Raw genomic sequence first — 21,111 nt, 5'->3', positions numbered from 1 at the left:
CACAGAATCCTTGCACATCTGTATTAATGACTGATCACAACTCAGGCTTCAAGACTTCAGCAGTGACCTGCAGGAGTTGGAAGGAAAACACTCTCCCCTTTGATGTGCATTCAGCTGGAAGTATTTTATTCTTCTCCCCCCTTTTATTCTACAGCATCAGATTAGCTACAGCTGGGAACATGTCACAAGATGGCATGAGTCAATGCTCTTTGGCGGTACACGGCATCCTCTTTCTAGAGGTTTCACCGGTGGGCCCTGTGCCGGGAGCTCTGAACTTAGGCAACTTCAGGGGTGGCAGAAAATCAGTGGCAGAGACTGTGGTAGAACTGCCCCTCTCTACAGCAGGAGGCACCTCTCAAAGACCCATTCCCTCAGACCTTGGTGATATTTGGTCACATTCTCTGGCTGTGACAGTTTAGATTAAAGCAGGTGGAAAAAAGGCCCATGCAATGCAAGCAAACTGATGGTCTCCTGGCTTTCAACTATTTTTTAGATATATCTGAGTTTCATAATCTTTCTTAAGTACAGTAGAGGAGCAGCTAGTTCAGAAGTTTTTCTTGGCCATGTGAATATAAAGAGCCAAGGGAATTGGTTGACATGGGCTTGGAATCATTACAGATGCCAGAGACATAGGGGAAGGGGAACATGGAAAGAGGAAGGGAGGGGTGGCCGGGAAGTGAGAGATGAGTAAGATAGCTGCATCAAATAAGTTAAACAATGATCATCAACCCCTGTGTAGTTGGTGATTCATCTCCCAAATCCTCCATTATTGACACTGGACAACTGGCAGAGTGAGCGCCTGGAAGCAGACACTGCCAACAGTGCCAAACCTCTTTCCACTGTTAAGTCCCTTTTTCCTCCTGGAAAGCCATTTCCCATTGGCTACTGGCTGCCCTGGTAGGTTATTATATTTTTTTTCAGAAAGCCAAAGAGTCTGCACAACTAGGAAAAACACTGCTGGATTAAGAGCATTGTGAAGGTGTGTATACACATGAAAGATAACTCATTAACAGCTTTTATTAGGCATATGTATGGGAACTGCATTCCTCAAATGAATTGCTGTTTACCAAGTGTAACTGTTAAAAGAGGTTCTGGGTTGGTCCACTAACCTGCCTGTGAGACAGCATTAGAGCTACCGAGGAGGGTATAGAACTACTTTCATTGCAGTACAGATGATTCACTTCTGTCTTATACCTAGTTGTAGTTTTTCTACCTCATTAAACATACTTCAGAGCAAAAAAATGAATAGATACAGGAGTAAGGAACGTGTTGTCCACTTTCATGACACTAAGAACACTGTAGAATGGACTACACCATATGGAGACTATTAGGAGGAAGGATAGGTAGACTAGTGAGCCACTGGGCTGATCAAGTAGGGCTAAAATTTGCCAGGCATCAGGTAAAAGGATGGTCACTTGTCAGACCCATAAAAAGTCTTTTCCATTACAACAGATGTTGTTGTTTAATTGGGTTTAATTGATTCATCAGGTTAAACCTGAACTAGTCACAGATTCACAGAAGTTTAGGGCTGGAAGGGACCTTGTGAGGTCATCAGGTCCAGTCCCCCTGCTCTGGGTAGGAAAGACTGTTGGGGTCAAATAACCCCTGCAAGGTGTGCGTCCAGTCTCCTATTGAAGATCTCCAGGGTAGATGCCTGCACCACCTCTGCTGTGAGTCTATTCCAGAGTCTGGTCACACGAACCGTGAAGAAGTTTTTCCTTATATCCAGTCTGAAACCTTCTTCTAGGAGTTTATGACCGTTGCCTCTGGTTTTCCCCTGACACGCTTTGGTAAATAGTTGTTCGCCTAGCCCCTGATGCTCTCCCCGATATATTTGTAAGCTGCCACCAAATCCCCCTCAAAGTCTACTCTTTTCTAGGCTGAACAGTCCCATATCTGTCAGCCTTTCCTCATATGGTTTGCTCTTCAGGCCTCTAATCATATGAGTGGCTCTTCTCTGGACTCTTTCAAGCTTATCCACATCCTTCTTGAAGTGTGGCACCCAGAACTGGATGCAGTACTACAGCTGCAGCCTCACCAATGCCAAGCAGAGCGGGGGAAGAACTTCATTAGTTTTGTTAGAGATGCATCGCTTGATGCATGCCAGCGTATTGTTTACTCTGCTAACTGTAGCATCACACTAGTGGCTCATTCACTTTATGGTCAATTATGACCTCCAGGTCCCTTCTGGATGTGGTGCTAGCTAGCATAGAACCACCAAGCCTGTAAATTTGTTGTGGATTTTTTCCTCCCCAGATGAAGCACTTTACACTTCTCAGTGTTGAACAGCATCTGGTTCTGGTCCGCCCATCTAACTAAGCTGTCTAGCTCTGCCTGGATTATCAGCCTACCCTGATGTGTGGTCACACTTCCCCAAAGCTTAGTGCCATCAGCAAACTTTCCCCGTGTGCTTTTCACCCCCACATCCAGATCATTGATGCAAATGTTGAAAAGCACTGGTCCAAGTACCAAACCCTGAGGGACCCCACTGGCTACCTTCCGCCAGGGCAACACAGATCTGTCTATTAGTACTCTCTGGGTTCGAACCTACAGCCAGTTTCCCACCCATCTGACCACTGAATCGTTGAGCCCATAGTCCCCTAGTTTTACTTTAACAGTCTCATGGGACACCAAGTCAAAGGCCTTCCTAAAGTCTAAGTTAATGACGTTGACCTCACCTCCCTTATCCAGGTGGCAAGTAACCTAGTCTCTACCAGGTTGTTGGTAAAGACAGCTATAAACTGAAATGAGAAAGTTAATTCAGAAGGATCAGAAGCTGCTATGTCTGGCAATTCCTGTGTTGCTGAGTGTCTTGGTTGCTCACGTTCCAGTGAGAAGATATTTTAATCCCCCCTCCTCAGACTCGCAGCAACTTTGACCGTCGGTTCAAAGCAAACTATTTCCAGGACGTTAAGTTCTCAGAGAAGCAGGCTTTCTTCTCAAACCTCATACCCATACTCACAGGACTGCAGTGAGCTGAAGTGTCATCTCTGGTGCTAAAGCAGCATCTTCGGTCACAGGAGAAAAATGGAGTTTAAAGTAAAACGTACATATCATTAATTCACCAAAGCTAGAGATGGAGCTATCAGCAGCCTGCCATCTGTTCTGCTTTCATTTAGTGGTACACTTTCAATCCTGCCATTCAATGTGTCTTTAGAAAAAGATTACTGGTTAGGTCTGGATTGAAGACCTCCAGGATGAGGTCATCTTCGCCCGCGAAGGGTTTTGGACACTCACTTTAATTGGCAGCATCAGAGGATGATCTAGAAAGGGCAGTGGAGACTATTGCTTTACAGGTGCTGACTCAGCTCTGTAAGACCTGTCAAATAGCTCACACATCTCATCTGCCAGCAGGTAGCACTTTTTATTGCCCAGATGTAAATACTCTCTAAGCATACAAGCTCACCTCCCTACCACCAAAAAGCAAGTCTTTTAAACCCACAGAACAGAAGATTCCCATCTAAAACTTTGCCCCCAGGGTACGGCTCCTTTACAGCATGTGCCTCTGTTCTAAACTCTAGCACTAGGTACCTAACCAGGGTACAAGTCCCACTTCCCTTATAGGCAGGGCAAAGTTAACATGCTATCTGCCACAGTCAGTTGGAAGTAAGAATCCCAACAGAGCTGCTGACTTGGTTCCTTCTAGCAAGGTAAGTCAATAGCAGAGCCACATTATCACCACCATCCTATCACAACATATCTGCCATGCTAGAATCCTTCCAGCTCTGTAGTCTCCCAGACTATACAAAACCCAATATTTTAAGTATTATTTAGGCAATACACTGTCTAGAGCTTGTAAACATGAAATCCTAAAAAAACTTACGTCTGCTGATATATTAATCTTCTTTCCATAACCCAGAGGGAATGGATGGGAGAGATTACACTGAGATAAGAATGGTCAGAGATCAACTGGAAAAAGCTGATCTATAGAACCTGAAAAAAAAATCAGGATTTAATGCAGTTAATAAAAAAAAAAAAAGAAAAAAGTTCAGCTAGACCTACTGACCTCACAAAAATGGTATTTCTCCAAACAGCTGGCGGAGTTTAAATTATTCTTCCCACCTACATCAAACAGTATTTTACTGGTTTGTTGGCTGACCCTGCACAGGTCACCCCTACTATATATTTACCTTCTTTGTGATACTCTCTCTCACTTGAAGATTGCTGAATGATAAGGTTTATATGAAAGACCTAAGTGCGGGTAAAATTTAAGAGACTGGAATGACCTTGAAGGAAATGGAATTCTAGACATCTCAGTTGTCAACTGCAGCAGGATTTATACAAGCAGAGAAGTCCCTAAAAAGTGACAATCAATGTTATGTCCAAATTAGTTTAAAAAAAAAAAGAAGAAGCTTGAGATTAAAGATGTTTCCATGACTTCACTTAAATCCTATGGAGAAATGTATTAAACCTTCCTCAGCAGTCTGTGCCACCAAGATAGCACAAAATTGAAGATGAAATTACGTATTTGTTTTCCACTGGTCAAGCTGAGGGCAATACAAAAACCTCACAGAATACTCCACAAGATTTCAGTTTTCCATTTTTATAATCAAGTTTTAGCAATATGGGTAAGAAGGCTTATACAATAAAATTATCAATTGACAGCATCCTTTTTGCAACAGTGGGGGCAAGCAATAACTGCAATGCACACTTCACAGTTTGTCTCACCATCTACCACACAGACACAGACATGCCACAGCTGTTATGTCTTGTTGACTTTTTGACAATCTGGTATCCAAGCTCACTCCACAGTGATGGGACAGTTTCTCTCTGCAGCTCTCTCCAAACGGTGTATTCTGAGTTCACATCTACAAGGTAAGACATCTAGAGAGTACAGGTTCTGCATAGGAATCTCCATCTCTGCAAGAGACTAGTAAGACTGACTAGATTTCACTTTAACAAAGTTTCAATGATTTTAACGCTTGATCACAGAACTAGAAACTTACATGGGTATGCACAAAGATTACAGATGTGAGTATCACTGATGGAAAAAGGAGCCTGCATTTATACATGTAGATTGTTACTCACATCTCAGCTATGCCTGTGCGCAGAAACACTGATCAGACCTCTGCTTTGGTTTCTTTGAAGCAGAGTGAGTAAATGTTGGGGGAGGCTGAGTCACAGGGAAGCAATCTTTAAAAGACTGTCTGGGATGCAAGGGAACAACACTGGTACGTCCCCCCCTGTACTTGGTTTAAACCAGACTTCCAATAGGGAGAAGAACCCCAGGCCATATCAGCATTGTTAATGCCATAAAGCTAATGTTTCCAAGCTGACACCATACACTGCTTCCCCGCAGCACACTGACCGGTTATTCCTGAAAAGAGAAAGAGAAACTCCTTTTCATGAAGGTCACAGTCCCACGTGCACGCAGCTAGAACGGCTGCACGCAACCCTGCTCACTCCCTTAATGGGAGTTGTGGTCCATTTGGGGGAAAAAAGAGTCTTGTCATTTTGTACTGAGGGAAGAAGAGTGATCCCCTCCCTCATTTCCAAGGACAATGCCTTCAATTAGTTCAGCCTGGAAACCCAGGTCAAAGTCCATTGCACTTGTCATTGCTTTGCTTTTTTCACTATGGTGCCAACAGCAGAGATGACTGTGGTTTTGGAGCCACTGGCACTGGTTGTTACTGTGACAACAGCAGGCAATGTTGCGGTGGTGGTGAGGATGGTGGGCTGAGCTATTGTTGTTACTGGTATGGCTGAGTCCCACTTGCTCTTCCTTTTCTGCGCATCTGTGCATTTGGTTAAAACAGAAAGATAAGTGTTACTGTTAACTCACAGTGATCTTTTAATGGCACCTTCCTCCCCACATCCTGCCTATTTCCTCACTTCTCCTTGGAGCAAAATGTCACTTTAGATCAGATGCACTAGGAAAAGCCCAAATGGAACTTTAAAACCTCGAGAGCAAAATTAAGGAATCTACACTTGACCTCTGACCTCTAGTCACGTGACAGATTCACTCGCTGCCCCAAGTATGTTTGCTTTCTGACAGAACACAACGATCCCCCCAGTGCACTAATACCAGGGTATGGGGCAAAGAACTACTTACTTGGAGATCTCATCATACTTCACATTTTAAGTCATTCTCCAGATTGCAACATGCTTTAAACTGCACCTTCTCTTCCCCACCTCCACTCATCTTTCCAAGGCTTTCGGGAAAGACCTGCCCTAACAGAGCCCAGCAAACACATACAGGAACACATTTCTTTAACCCTTGACAAATCTTCTACGCAAGAAAATGCCAGGTCTTTATACCAGATGATTGATCAAGCTTCTCCCTAATCTCAGTGCCTCACTTCTACCAACCCCTGACAAACCTTTTTTGCCTGCAGACAAAAAAAAGACAAGGAGAAGAAAGGGAACTTTTAGGGTGTTGATGTAGCACAAGCAATTCCAAAATTACAAAAAAAATACAAGTTTGAAGTACAACGTGCCTTTACCTCCAACAGCAGTGCTGGCTGTTGTGGTCGTAGTAGATGAAGCATTTGTTGTGGTACCCTTCTTAGTGCCAGTCACAAACTCAATCTAGAAAGGAGGAGGGGATAAAAGGAAAGAATAAGATGTTACCTTTCTATTTATCCGTACCCTCTTACCTTATTGTAAAACTCTCCTTTAGATCCAGAAGGTTGTGAGTTATGAATACATTTATTAGACTACTTGAGTTGACAATATTATGTGGGAGATGAATATACAGCCCTGAATTCAAGCTCTCTTAAGTATATCAAGAGTTAAAACCACTATGACCTGAAACATTGAGATCTTTGAGTAGATGCAGAGAATCATCACATTTCTGTATGCTCCACAGAAATCAAGTTTTTGTTCTTAATGGATAGAACAAGGACAGGTCTTGGTCAGTGTAAACATGTTCTTACAATTACATGTTTCTTCAAGAAAAACTAGGAAAATAAGAACTGTTCTAAAATGCATGTTCTTACATGCATGGTTGGAAGAGACTAGATCACAAAAACAGCTTAGTAACAAGAACTACAATAGCCTGTGATTATGTATGGGGATATGGTCAAAGGTGACTATTTCTGTGCAAAAAGCAGAACAAGAGATAATCAAAGAGAGATGGCTAACAATGTTAGCCATCTGATATACCAGTTGCCTGTAAAGCACTCTACAAGTGTGAAGGGGAGAGAATCTCATCAACCCTTTGGATGGGATTTCTTAAGGCCAGCCACTAATCCAAGTGTATTACTCTTGGGAAAATAAAAATCTTCCAATACGTGGGGCATGTGGATGTTCTTAGTGATTCAATTTCCTGTCATGATATTTTCAGATATAGATAAGTTGAGATGGGTCTCAATATTTTTGGAATGTGATAACAGCAAAGTGGCAATATTAGAAAGAGAGAATAGGATCGAGTTACTCACTCACAATATGATATAGCAGGAAAATTAATCTAAATTAGGTTGTGCGACCGGGGCAAAATGTCAAGGACTATGGATATAATAGTTCTTTATCCAGTATCTTGCCCCTATTTGGAATAAAAGGGGCAGTTTTGTGTGTTCTGATTCAAGACTAGTGACAAAACTGGCAGGAACTCAAGGGAATTAATGGCCCAGAGGAACTGACCTATAAGGAAAGGCTAAAAGCTAAATCTGCACATCTTGGTGAAGGCATGATTATGGGGAGGAATAAGCAATCATCTAAAAATATTCAGCAGTCCCTGGTTCATGAAGAAAAGGAAAGCAACAGGATGAAATTTAGTAAAGAAGAAATTATGGCTAGAGATTAAACTTTGCATTTCCAGTTTCTGAATAGCTACCTTAGTGCGCTCCTTCTTAGCCTTTTCCAATTTGTCCATTTCAATCTTCTGGGCTTTGGCTAAAAAAAAAAAAAAGAGGTCAAAAGATTCAGCAAAATCTGTAAGTCTGCAACTCTACCATATTCCCTATCTTTGAAATGAGGAATATAAAACCAGCAAAAATTGCTATAAATGTTTTACTTTCCATCAAGTAACTGTTTCTTTAACTTTTACTGCCACCAATTCCGAATATCAAAACAATAATTTTAAGGGAGGGGTTTTCCAAACTGACAGAACATCAAAGTCGTATATCTGTCTAATTAAAAGCAAAGCAATGCCTCATGGCAGGCATGTTCCGCCTTTCTCTTCTTTCAAATGGATGCTGGATTAAAAACAGGTGTTTAAAGTTCATCAGATCCAGTAGTAATTATGTGGTATAGGGAGACCAGAAAGATGAATTACCTAGTGCTTCATAGTAGGAATCCTCTGACCATCCATGAGGGTCAAACATGTCCTAAAAGAAAAGTAATCTTTGGATTACTTTGGTATCTCAATAGGAAATATATAAATGGTTCAAATATGACTAATGTGAATCTTATACAAATGCACCTCAATGAAAAGATGCTCTATGGATAAGATCACTACCACTGTTCTTGCTTCTCCTTTATATCCCAGTGATCCACAGAAAAGTTGGGATAAATGACAGCGATACTTATGGAAGCCACATGTTCTTTCGAAACACCCTTTTTAAGCATGAATTGATAAACACCGCTGAAGATGTTCTGGTTGAAGGAGCCAGACAGACATACACCTGTTTGGCTTCTTTGAGAAGTCTCTACTTGTACCGTGGAACCATTAACATAACTATTATTTTCTAGCTGACAATTCAGCAATTTGCTTTATTTGTCCTGGCTATGCCAATTCCATGTCAGACAGACTGTTTCTTCCCCCAAGGTGACATTAGCTACCCAAACTTGAGCTTTATGACAGGGCCCAGAGCATGCCCAGGAAATGAAGTTTTAGCTCCACCGTTGCAAACCCTATGATTAGTTGCTCCAACTGTGAAATTCGAAGTTCATATAGCAAGACTTCAGCTACGAGGGCTCAGTACTGCACAAAGCATGTTGTACTTTAACTCAACTATCTTAATCAACTCTTTTCACAAGTAGTCCTGATGCAGGAAGAAATCTGCCCAAGACAGGAGACAAAAGATTCACAGACCCATCCTGATTCTCCCATTAAATCTTTCACTCAACTTACTTTTGGATAGTTTGTCCCCAGTTCATCAATTGAACAAAACTGGATCAACTTTTCATAGATGCTGAAATGGAAAAACTGCAGTTAGTTTTGCTTTCCTTGGTCCTCTTCTCAAATGTGAGCATTTTGGATTTGCTGGTAAAGAAACAGACATTTCTATATATGGGGGCAGCCACAGAATCACAGCCTGAAAGTCACACTTTGAGAACCCTTAACCTCCAGTATAACTGGCACAACAAATTGCAAGCCACGGTCCTCCCCCATCTCTCCCAGGGATGGCTCATCTCCCACCTCCCAGCCCAAAACATATCTTCCACAGAACTCTCATAGCCACAGCTCCATGCTTATTGCTTTTAAAATCTGAGACTAAAGGTTAGCTCACTCTCATCTATACAAGTCTCTGAAGTAACATGAACCTTGTTTCTAAAAAATATTTTTTTAAGTTTTCACCCGCTTCACGAGCAAGAGACCGTTGCTGCTTAAAATTCGATTTCGAATATGATTTAAACATCAGGGAGGACGTGTCTTGGGATATGTTCTCACATGGTGCTATAGCCTCAAGGGATAGCTCACCTGGGGTTGCGAAACTCCTTCTTCCTCTGAATGATGTAGTTCATGTCCATGCCCTCTTTCATCTTTCTTTCATACAGCTTCTGAATTTTGTCCTAGGTAAGAGGGCAAAAGAGTTAGAGCCACTGCAAGACAAAAAGTACCACGATAGCTGGAGAGAAGACACGTACATACAGGTAAAGAGAAAAACCAACCAAGCCCCAAAACAGCCAGGGCTTGGAACTATAATTGTTCAGAGACTCAGAAGTTCTCAAACTTAACCAAGTTAGTACAGAAGGGACCATCTCACTGCAAAGATCACCCCCCCCAAATAACCCACTATCACCACATATGTCCCACTATCACCACATATGTCAAACTCTTAAATGAGCAATGATGTTTATTCAAGGAGGTGATGTCTCCTTCTTACTTCAGTGGGTCACTTAAATCTCTTTGCAGCAGTGACTATGGGAGAAAAAGGAAGACAAGCGCACAATGGGAAAGAGGAAGGTCTGTAGAGGTTTCATCTCACATAGCATATGCTCAACAGACCAAGACTGTAACTTGAAAAGATGCTCTATTTCCCCATCATTCAAGAAAGATGGGTGTCATTCAAAGAAAATGAAAGTGAAATATTCCCCCCTCCCCCCATAGTCTCAGAAGTTTCAGCTGAAATAGCTCTCTCAAAAGGCATCAGGGAAACAAGAAGTCACTTTTTTTTTTAATGAAAATCAGGCAAGTATGCTAGCCTGATGAAGTGCTTTTAAAGCAAGGAGGTGGTTTGATGTGGGTGTGGATTAGTGATATATTTAACAAGTTCAATTTTCACCCTCAGATCCCCTACAAGAACTGAAATGATCCCGTGTGACTATGCCCAGTCCTGCTATCCAACTTAGGAAAGTGACACAGGAACAAAGGCTGGAGGGTGGAGACACACAACTGGAAGTGGGCAGAAGTCCCTGAATGCATGAGTTCAGTAGCCTTCCTTATAACCATGGCTACTTAGAGTGACTTATGAAGCTGGGGCTAAGCAACTCAATGAGATTCAGAGTTCACACAAAATTTACCTTACTAGGATACTGAGAGATCTGGTGAAATCCTAGGGGACTGATTTGGTAATCAAAGCAGCCACCAATGCTCTGCCTGAAAGCCCCTGAAACATAAGTCATGCAGGTACTGGGAGGAGTTAAAGCTAGGGGGCACCAAGATGTAGGTTGATATCAACAGCGCTGGCTCAGCATACAGCATTTGTACTAAACAGCATAGCCAACTCTTATCCATTCGGGTCTCAGACATGCAACTAGGCAAAACTGTTGCTGGGCTACACAGAGACGCGGCTCGCTGCCAGGCTTGTGAAACGCAAGGCAGGGAGAGCCGATTTCTGCTGAAAATCTGATGAAGTCGTCCTATTCAAACAGTGTTATCTGCAGACACTGTCAGTGCTGCCCACTGCCAGCCAAACGCTCTTGATAACTACACACTTGCAAACAAGTCTTTGGCCACAGGTAGAGCTGATTAGGTGAAAGCAACTACTTTGTTGGAATCCTGCAGCTGCACAGTACTGTGAATACTCCAATAAAACAAAAATCCTTTGGGAAAGACAACTGAAAGAGATGCAGGCTGGAAATGCTGAATATTGTTCATCGTGGTAGCAATATTAAGGGAGGAAGCAGGGAGCTACCTAGATAGAAAGAAGAAGTGCTTACGACCCTGTACAAACTGGGAAAGATAGTTTTGTTAAGTTTTAAACAGCAATTGGTATTTGAATCTTGCTTCTAAAGTGAACTTATTTGGGACACAAGCAGTTTGAGAAGCTACATATGTGGCTGTTACAGGAAGCAACACCCAGAAGCCCTTACAACAGAAAGATTCCAATTTTTGGCTGAAACCCAAGATTGACGCAGGGCAGCAAGATTATATTCCTTACAACTGACTTTCTCAAGGACCTTTAGCTTCCCAGTATCCCTCCTGTACATAAAACAGGGAAAACTTGTGCAGCACAACTTCATGAGTGGGGTACAAGTTTGCTGCTGTACATGAAAACCCTTGCATGCAAAAATCAACCATATTCTAGTAACATCAGCTTGGACACTCTCATTTACTCAATAAAAGCGGATCCTTTAAGCTGAGCTGGTCTAAGGCCTTCCAAAATACATCCATAAAGTTCATAAAGAGCAACACTCCATTTACACATCTGATGGAAACCCTGCTGTTTTGGAAGTTACAATTTCAGCAGGCACTGAAAATGCAGACCCTTAAGTCAGAAGCACTGAAAGACCTTTGATAATGGAAAGCATTTCACATTTAGAGCTTGGAACTTCCAAAAAGCGAGGAACTAAAGAGCCACTTTTTAAGTAGGAAAGAAACTCCACTTTGCACAGAGCGTTACAAGATACAGCATGTCAGGGGAACTACTTCAACAAGGCAGGCAGCACCAATACAATAAAAGCCCCAAGGCAGTTTATTTCTGAGTCTCCAAAATATTATCTTCCACTTCATCTCTGCTCTGGAAAAATACCCGGTGTATTTAGTTGTACAGCTTGCAGAATGCAGTTTGTTCTGCTTGTAAAAGGGTCAGGACTCTTTACTTAAAGGGTTCAAGATTCTCCTCCAAACTTTGTCCTGTGAGAAAGGGAACGTGTCTGTATTAAATCACTGTACCTTTGCATCAGTTACTACATTCCTCAGATCTATGCGCTCTTACTAATTTACTGATTTCAGGCCATTAAAGTCTCACTCAACAAAACAGAACTCAAGGGCGTGTCAAGGTACAGCGCACAAAAGCCGGAGGGTGCAGTCTGTACGGTGATTCACAGTGACCTGCTACCTGTTGCAAGTTAGGCAACTATCTTATGGACTTTTTCCCACCACACTGCTTTACCCCTGAGCTAGCAAAAAGCCTCAGCTGCAAGAGAAACATATTACAGAATGGCAGGAAAGAGTAGCTCTCTGCTTTCTTCATTTAATTTCCACCAATCTGTAGTATACAAAAATGGGGATCTCTGAAGTGATAATAGGGACACTTCTCTATCAAGTCCTGGGATTTGGAAATACAAGTGTAGAGGGGCTGCTACAGAGATCTCCTAGAAGCACATCCAAGCCATGAACTATCACCAAAAAATAACCTGAATCATCCCTTTCTGCTCTGGAGCAGACAGCCCTTCTGTCTATTGCTTAAAGAAAAAGTTGTACTAGTTCCAAATGCACCAAGTCACTATTCACCACACTGGGAACAGCCAGACAATTGTATGCATTCCCCCAAATGCCTACTAAATTCAGCCCCGCATCTGCCTCAGAAAGGAAGCACTGTTTCAGCTTGGTTCAAAATGGACGGACAGCCACTTATGACATCCTATATGACATTTAGCTAGCCCCCAGCAAACCAATTCCTTTATCTAGAACAGCGGTTCCCAATCTGTGGTACGTGTACCACCAGTGGTACGCAGATAACCTGCCAGTGGTATGTGTTAACAGTTTTATTATAAGTATTTTATATGACAAAAATGTGCTGGTGGTACTTAAGGGTGAACTGAAAAATTTAAGGTTGTATCGTTTTTAATTGGTGGTGTGCAATCTATCAGTTTGGGAACCGCTGAACTAGAACATACACTGGGGGAGACTGCAAGCAGTTCTGCTGCCCTGATGCTTCTACCGCACTGAGAAAGACCCGCGACTCGGCTAATGCTGCAAATCACAGCCTTCTGTAGGACTCAAAGATGACTAGTTCCTGCCGCCACTAAGAAACTCTGCCATCCCTATTCAAAGGATTCCTAGTATTAAAAGGCAGGCCTCTGACATGCTAATGCCAGGGATTGGACCTGGACAGGATTTTAAACCCTGATGGGAAAAAATAGTATCTGGATCACTAGAGCTAGGCTGGTATTTAACATCCTCAGCATTCATCTGTATCTTTCTATGCTTGCATCACTAATTCCCCTGAATGTTTATCACCCAGAGAAATATGTAGGTGGAGAAGGAATCCAGCCAGTGCAGCCTCAGTCATTTCAAACTGTATAAAGAGTCTCAGTTTCATACAGAAAAACAATGAATTTATGCTGTCCTACAGAGCTCAATTTGCTGAAGTAAGATAGCAGCTTTCATTCTTCATAGTAAACACTGGAACATGGAGGGCCATTTCAGTGCATAAAGCAATGAGACAGGCAAGGGGCTGATGCTTGGTTACGCTGAGCTTACCCACGGCTCTCAAAACTGCTGGTTGACCTAAACGTATAGAAGAGGAGCTACCCTGATGCAATGTTAAAGCATTTGAAATGTCAGCTTTAGGAGACAGGCCAGAAAGTTGTGTGTGAATACTGATGGGAGATCGCCGAGGTGGAACCCATAAAAAAAGCGGCAGTTTCTTGATACAGAGCAAAACCTGATACTTCTGAATTCCAATTCTGCAATAAGCAAAAACAGGCTGTAGTTCTTGCCTCCTCCCATACCCAGTTTCGTTATTCCTCAGGTGGTTCTGGAAGCTGGCCAAAACAACACAATACCCTATGAACACCCAAGGTGATAACACAATTCTGTTTTTCATTTGCCAAATGTCACTTTGCCCAGTGCTGGGGTGTTAGCAAAGAGTTCATGCAAAAAGGTGGCAATTAGTGCTTAGGAGTCTCGACGCTGGATTTGATTCGTCTGAGGTCAATACTGACCAGACAATCCAAGAACGGTGAGATGCAGATTCCTGGAGAATTGAAAAAAAATCTTCCCGACACAAACCCTTAGAACCTCAGACCACCTGGAAGAGTGTAGACCTACCTGCAGTTGGTTGGAACATCTGCCTGGGGGTTCTGGAGGGATTTTTATCTCATCAGGAGACATGTTCCTTACTCTCTCGGAGAAGGAGGCTGAAAAAAAACAAATGGGGAATGAGATTTGTTCCCTCTGTAAGTGGTTTTAAACTAACACAAACTTTGAAAACTCATGTTACTTTTTCACTGCAGCTGTAATGCCATTTTGAGGCTGCAGGAGAGGCTTAAACAGGGAGATGAGGTACTTGAGATGATTTGGCAGGCCTGTGCCAAAGGCTCAGAACTTGAGGGGCTTTTCTGAATGAGGCTGGAGAGCATCAGCAGAGCTGTGGGAAATCTGCAGCACTTGCAAGCACCTTATGCTGTGGCTGATAGTCAATATTTAACCCTTCTCCTTCACCAGTACTTAGAACAGCATTTTGCAAAGCCTGGATTTTTCCAACTTTACCTACTCTCCACTCTACACACAGAACTTGCAGTTTACCTTTGATTATCAAAGAAAGCACAAATGGCCCTGCCTGCACAGGAGCAGACACTGCACAAGGGGTGTTATGTTACTTCAGCCCTGTGCACCTTAACTCTGAAAACTGCCCAGAGTTTGGAAATGATCAAATTGGGACGGGGCTTTCAGGACAGCCTGCTTGCACAGAAGCACGTGCACTGCATTGAACAAGATCCGTTCCCCTCCAAAGCTGCCACAGATAGTCACTGGAAATGGCATTTCCTCCCCCAAAGTTAATGTTTTCTTAACAGATGCTCTGATCTTTACTTATACGGTGGATCTGTCACTAGAAGGAATGGTTTGTCCTGTGGGGCTGAGGACAGAGCAATACAGGTTGACAGGGCTCTTCAGCCAGGTTTTGCTGTTGGTGTGCATCACTGTGGTATCTGGATGCTACAGTCTACTCAAGTCACTAAGTTCAAAATACCACCATGAAAAAAGACAGTTCTCTCCTGCTTGTACCTTTACCACACAGCTAAGAAGCAAGGATTTAAATTGGGTGGGAAAGCATGGGCAAAGGGGTGTCACATTATGTGTTTCGACAAAAGTCAAGTTCATGCTTAAATCTGAAATCTGCTTCTTGTGGAAGATTCAGGGACTCACTAATAAAACACCTACCACCAGCACCGTCTCACCCTTGAAGCATTCACAATTCCACAGCTATGTATTCCCAAGTAGAAGCCAACTGAGCTGCAGCTCCAAAATATCCCAGCTAAAACCCCTTTGACTGAAGCCTAGAAGGGCCCCCCAAAGGCAGACATTTGCCATCCAAGTTTATACAGCTTGTATTAGAAAGCAAGATAGTAGGCTATCACATCTCTAAGGCTGCAGATAATCAACACTACACTTGTTCAATGTTGCTCTAGTTCCTTGTTCTTTTTACAAGAGCGTAAAGCAACAAGGACAATAGCCCTTGGGGATGTGGAACTGGCAGGCGACCACTTATTCTGTTTGATCAGGAAGTTATGGAGAGTTAAATTCTTCGGCAGTTCCTGGTCACAAACAAAAAAAAGTGTCCTTTGGCATTTGCTAAAAGTGCGCCTCTGTGGAGAAGGGAAAAGTTGCCAGAGTGCGTACAGAAAGGCAGTCATACTCCAGGGCTTCTTGACAACAAGGCCAACATTTGTTATAGCAGACAGCTGCTGGTGGGATGGGGAGGTCTTTAACTTAATTAGAATTTCAGAAATGCAGAAAAATAAGAGTGCATAAAAACACTGAGTGATAAGAAGGAGATGAGGTTCTGGAAGTGGTGAAACAGATGAACGGCTTCAAAGAAAACATTCACATTTACTGGCAGAATGATTACAAGAACAAGGAAGTTACCCAGGTAAACCCTGGCTTAAAAGGCAAAGGATCCAAACTAAATCCAGACACAGTCCTTCTGAAATCTCTGGCTTTTACTCCTCTGCAGATGACTAAAGGTTCTGGTTAGACCTCCAAGTCTAACCGGAGACGTTTCAGGAACTCAGGTGAGTAGCTAGGGTAAAAATCTCTGAAATAAAGAAGGCTTGGAAGGTACAAATCAAGGGAGGAAACATGCTGGGCTTATGCTAAGAAAGGGGATATTTGGACCCAAAGTAATTCAGATCCACTGTGAACGAGTGATGAGCAATTACTTCAAGGAAATAGGAGGTTTAACTTGAAAAAACAAACAAACAGCAAAAACACCCAGGTGTCTGCAGGTATATTAGCAATTCCAGAATAACCACAGATACATGGAAGGTCGTGGAACAACTTGCTTACAAGCAGCAATGAAGACCACTGACTGCAAACTATAAATCCTTCCAGTGAGCTGGATGTGCAGGGAAACAAGTGTTCTCCAGGTCAGTTCACAGAATCCAAGGAAGTGCCTTTGAGGCACTACCTTCTTCCCATCTCTTTCCCAGCCCAAACCAGGATTATCTTCAAATTTCAGAACTCTTGCATGAAAAAAAAAATTAGCCACAAAACCTGATTTAAGGTCTTGTTTGTTTGGGCCTTTTAAATGCATGTTTTAAACAATGAAACAATGCAGAGACCTTTAGAAACGAAATCTAAGGGCTCTGTTTTCTTCATCACTTTCTATGCCTGCAGATGTGAATGTGCCTTGGTAGCTGATACCATGGTGAGTCCTCACAGGAAGCATCCAAATGCTTTGTGCATCCTGATATCCCTGCAAAGATCAAAAGCTTTACTTTTATGCAGATCAGAGGAAAGTGACACTATTTTGCATGCCCAGTCAGGGGTTGCAATCTTCTGGCTCCCGGCCCAAAGGACTTCCATGTGGAGAGCACAGGAAGTTGGATATTGATATGATGAATCATTTCAGGCACACCCAAGATCTGGCTAGTAGTAAGTAAATAGCTGTACCTGGCAGCTATGGATCTGATTTGGATGAGAAAAATTTATGAGGACTGGCTCTTAAGACTAGAATCATTCAAGCTGGTTATTGAACCGGGCTTTGAAGCCTGTCCCACAGATATCACTAGATCAGCAAATAAAAGTACATCTCCTTTCTGAGAACGGACTGCTGGCCAACGTTGCCAAGTCTGTGGATGTTCCTTGACAGATTCACTTAAGCAGTTTAAAATTCAGTTCATGAGGCTACAGGTCAGGTAGCTTTCATGGATACCTACTGCTTTTGGGGTAGTCATTGCAATGTACAGGTTTCCCTTTCTGTATGTGCAAATTCGCTCTTATGTGATGACCCTTTTTATACCAAAAATTTGTTATATGCAAGATAAATTCACTCTTATGCAATCGGTGTGGTGGAAGCCTGCAGTCAGCTGCTTTGTGCAGTGCATCATGGGAGTGACATGCACCAAAATACAGTCTCCTGTATGGATCTGTGCTCCTCGCTCGTTGTCTGCGACATATGCTTCTGTAATTGCCATCCCCATTATGGTGACATTCACCACCACCCTGTGCTTGTGTGTACTGTCTCCTGTTGGTGAGTACCAAAATTGTCTTGTAAAAGTGGTAGAAATGGGTTTGGGGGTCAGTACAGTACAGGTCTTGGAATGCATCCCTATTTGTTACATTGTAAAGTGGGGTCCCTTTATGCGAATTTGAGTTATGCGCCATTTTCCAGGAATGCATGCACAGCATAAAATGAGGGAAACCTGCACCCAAGTAAAGGTAAAAATGATTTTAAATGGAATTATTTTTGCTCTCCAAGGAGGAAGGTGAAAGGGATCTTGTAAACACGATGGTTCAGGAAAGGTTCAGACATCAGAACTCAATAGGAATAGTCATTTCCCAGAGTTCCTGATTAAAGAGCACATCTAATCAAAGATTATGTTATTTGGTCTGCAGTTATCCAGATGGACCCGGCGGGGGGTGGGGTGGGGGTGGGGGGTTGTTTGTTTTTAGGGTTTTTCTGCAGGCAACAAAGATGCACAGCACAAAAAGAGGGAGGAAAGGAAAGAAGCTCTGGGAGCTGTGAGAGATGCATGGGTGCAAACCTGTCATGCCCCTGCACCCTTAAGCCCCCAGCGACCCCCAGCAGCCGAGCAGCACCCCGCTGACCCCCAGCACAGCCGGAGGTAAGCGGGGCCCGTCGTGGGAGGGACATAGCCCAGCTGCAGGGAAGCTGAGTGGAGCCGGGGAGGGTCTCACCCCCATCCCACCCCCTAGGGAGCCATGCAACCAGAGTCTTGCGAACAGGCACGCAAACAGGCGTGCTGCTGGGCCCAGTGCATGAGTTAGCGTGGGCGTTCATGTAGGAGGGTGAGCAGGAGGGCCTGAGGCCCTGCCAGTGAGCCCTAGGGAAGCTAGTCCCGTCAGTAGCTGTCAGCAGCTGACCTACCAGTGGCACAATGTGGATGGGCGCATGCTGCACCCGAGGGTCCCCTTGGAGTCTGTGCCCCCCCCGGCACCTCAGGGACCTCCACCCAGATGGAGCCCCTGGTTCCAGGCTCCACGCAAACGGAGCCTCTGGCTCTCGGCTGCAGGGGCTGCCTGGCACATTTCCAGGCTCCTGGGATCAGGAGTATTGCGAGGTTTGCTCCACTTTGGAGTCTCTGGGGTGCCAGATAGAGGAGCTCCAGGCCACAGTCCAGAGACCGTGCGCCATTAGGGATGGCAAGCAGGAGACAGACTCCTACCGCCAGGCCCTTCACCCCTTGGAGGCAGAGGGTAGATCAAGGTCACCTTCCAGGACAAGGGAAGACTCAGGGATCTCCCATACTGTCCAGCCAGAGGGTTGGACCAAGGTGGTCAAGGGCCCCAAGGCCTGCTACACCAAGGTCCCCTCCCCTCTGGAGGTACGAACCTTTTGCAGCCCCAGTAGAGCCGGCAGAGATGCCAGCTCCTGCAGACATGGGAGGATCACCCACCCCTACTCTCCCTAAGTTGAAACACAGAGTGGTCGTCGTGGCAGACTGCCTCCTGAGGGGGACTGAGGGGGCAATCTGCTGCTCCGACCCCCTAGCCCGGGAGGTCTGCTACTTCCCGGGGGTCTGCATCCGGGACATAGCACAGAGGATCCCAAAAATTATCCAGCCCTCCGACCACTACCCTATGCTCCTTTGTCCACGTGGGCACGAACGACACAGCTCGGAGCAATCCCAGCCAGGTCATGAGAGACTACAGGGCTCTGGGAGCAGGGCTTAGGGACGCAGGTGGTCTTTTCCTCACTCCTCCCGGTTGTGGGTCATGGGCTGAGGAGGGAGAAACAGGTCGAGGTAGTCAACCAAAGACTGTGGTGCTGGTGTTATTATGAAGGCTTTGGCTTCCACGATCACAGTCAGCTCTTTGGTGAGAGAGGCAGTGGTTTGATGGGGAGAGACGGCCTCCACCTCACTCTGTTGGGGAGGAGGCTCTTCTCAGCCAGACGGGCTGACCTGCTCCACTGGGTTTTAACTAAGTCCACCGGAGGAGGGGAAAGATTACCGTCACTGCAAGCCCACTGGGCAACCTTTGTAAATCCAGCAGGCTAAGGCACTTAAGGGAACCCACCCCTACCCTAGCCCCAGACTGATCTGTAGGGAAGGCAGGGGCACCCAATGGGACACTTACCTGCCTGTACACCAATGCCAGGAGCTTGGGGAATAAACAGGAGGAGCTTGTCTTCCTGCTAAACAAGAATGACTATGACCTCATAGGGATAACGGAGACCTGGTGGGACTCCACCTAACCGACTGTGCCGCCACCTATGGCTGGGCCACAGGTATAGATGGCTATCCCCTGTACAGGCGAGATTGTACAGATAAAAGGGGTGGGGGGTGGGGGGGGTAGCTGTCTATGTCAAGGACACCTACACGTCCCTGCAAATTGACATTGGCACCCAGGAAGGACAACTGGAGTCTCTCTGAGTTAAAATACGTGGGGAACGTGGCACAGGGGATATCATGGTAAGAGTCTACTATAGACCTCCTAACCAGAAACAAGAGCTGGACCAGGAATTCACCAGGGAACTGGCTGAGGCTGCATGCTCTCGGTCCATGGTTGCCATGGGAGACTTTAACTACCTGGACATCTCATGGGAAGAGCACTCGGCCAAATCCAATTGGTCGCAAAGCTTCCTCATGCGTGTGGACAAGCTATACCTGACTCAAGAAGTCTATGGGCTGACAAGAGGTAAAGCGCTGCTGGACCTGGTACTGGCCAAAGGGGATGACCTAGTCAGCAACCTAAGAATCAATGGAAAGCTGGGTGATAGTGACCACGAGCTGATCACCTTTATTATCCATCACAAAGCTGGCAAGTCAGTCAGCAATAAAGAAGTCCTCGACTTCAGGAAAGTTGACTTTGACAAGCTCAAGAGGTTTGTTGTCGAGGTCCTAAGGGACCATGACTCGACAGGAAGAGGAGTCCAAGAAGAGTGGTTGCTCCTCAAGGGAGCCTGACAGTACAAGGGATGGCCATCCCATCTCAGAGGAAGGGTAGCAAAAGGACACAGCAACCCCCTTAGGGAACTTGAGGACCTCCTCTGCCTCAAAAGAGAGACTTATGAAGGATGGAAGGCTGGAATTGCCACCAAGGAGGAGTACTCAGCGTACCTGCAGGGAGCAGATCAGGAAAGCCAAGGCTGCAACCAAGCTCCATTTGGCTTCACATATCAAGGATAACAAAAAGTCCTTTTTCAGGTATGTAGGGAGTCGGAAAAGAAGAAAGGGTTACATTAGCCCCCTGCCGAACCAAACGTGACAGCTTGTAACCGACACCCAGGAAAAGGCCAACCTGCTTAACAGGTACTTTGCGTCAGTCTTTCACCAGTCCAATGGGACCACCCTGCCTAGCAAAACGTGGGACAGCCAGGGTGAGGGAGTATTTATACCCAGCATCGGTGTTGATCTAGTAAAGGATCACCT

General features: G+C 44.5%; 1 protein-coding gene across 5 annotated transcripts in view; it reads right to left on the bottom strand.

Annotated features, from left to right (window-relative positions):
• Nucleotides 1–4,153: 4,153 nt before the first annotated feature.
• SAP30BP (SAP30 binding protein) overlaps nt 4,154–21,111 on the bottom strand; it is a 54,817-nt gene continuing 37,859 nt past the window's right edge. For 2 of the 5 annotated variants that reach the window (XM_006018273.3, XM_014517246.2), the window contains 7 exons: nt 14,324–14,412; nt 9,584–9,675; nt 9,014–9,074; nt 8,216–8,267; nt 7,775–7,833; nt 6,444–6,528; nt 5,554–5,735 (listed from right to left, as the gene is read on the bottom strand). In XM_006018273.3, the coding sequence (XP_006018335.1) occupies nt 5,554–5,735; nt 6,444–6,528; nt 7,775–7,833; nt 8,216–8,267; nt 9,014–9,074; nt 9,584–9,675; nt 14,324–14,412 (620 nt within the window). Of the gene's footprint in view, nt 5,736–6,320; nt 6,330–6,437; nt 6,529–7,774; nt 7,834–8,215; nt 8,268–9,013; nt 9,075–9,583; nt 9,676–14,323; nt 14,413–21,111 lie in introns of all 5 variants that reach the window. The other 3 variants (XM_006018274.3, XM_006018271.3, XM_006018272.3) reach the window with 3 other exon arrangements.

The sequence above is a fragment of the Alligator sinensis genome, unplaced genomic scaffold (genome assembly GCF_000455745.1).
Source record: "Alligator sinensis unplaced genomic scaffold, ASM45574v1 scaffold400_1, whole genome shotgun sequence".
NCBI lineage: Eukaryota > Metazoa > Chordata > Crocodylia > Alligatoridae > Alligator > Alligator sinensis.
Note: the sequence above shows the minus strand (reverse complement) of the source record. Positions and strands in the feature narration are given on the sequence as shown.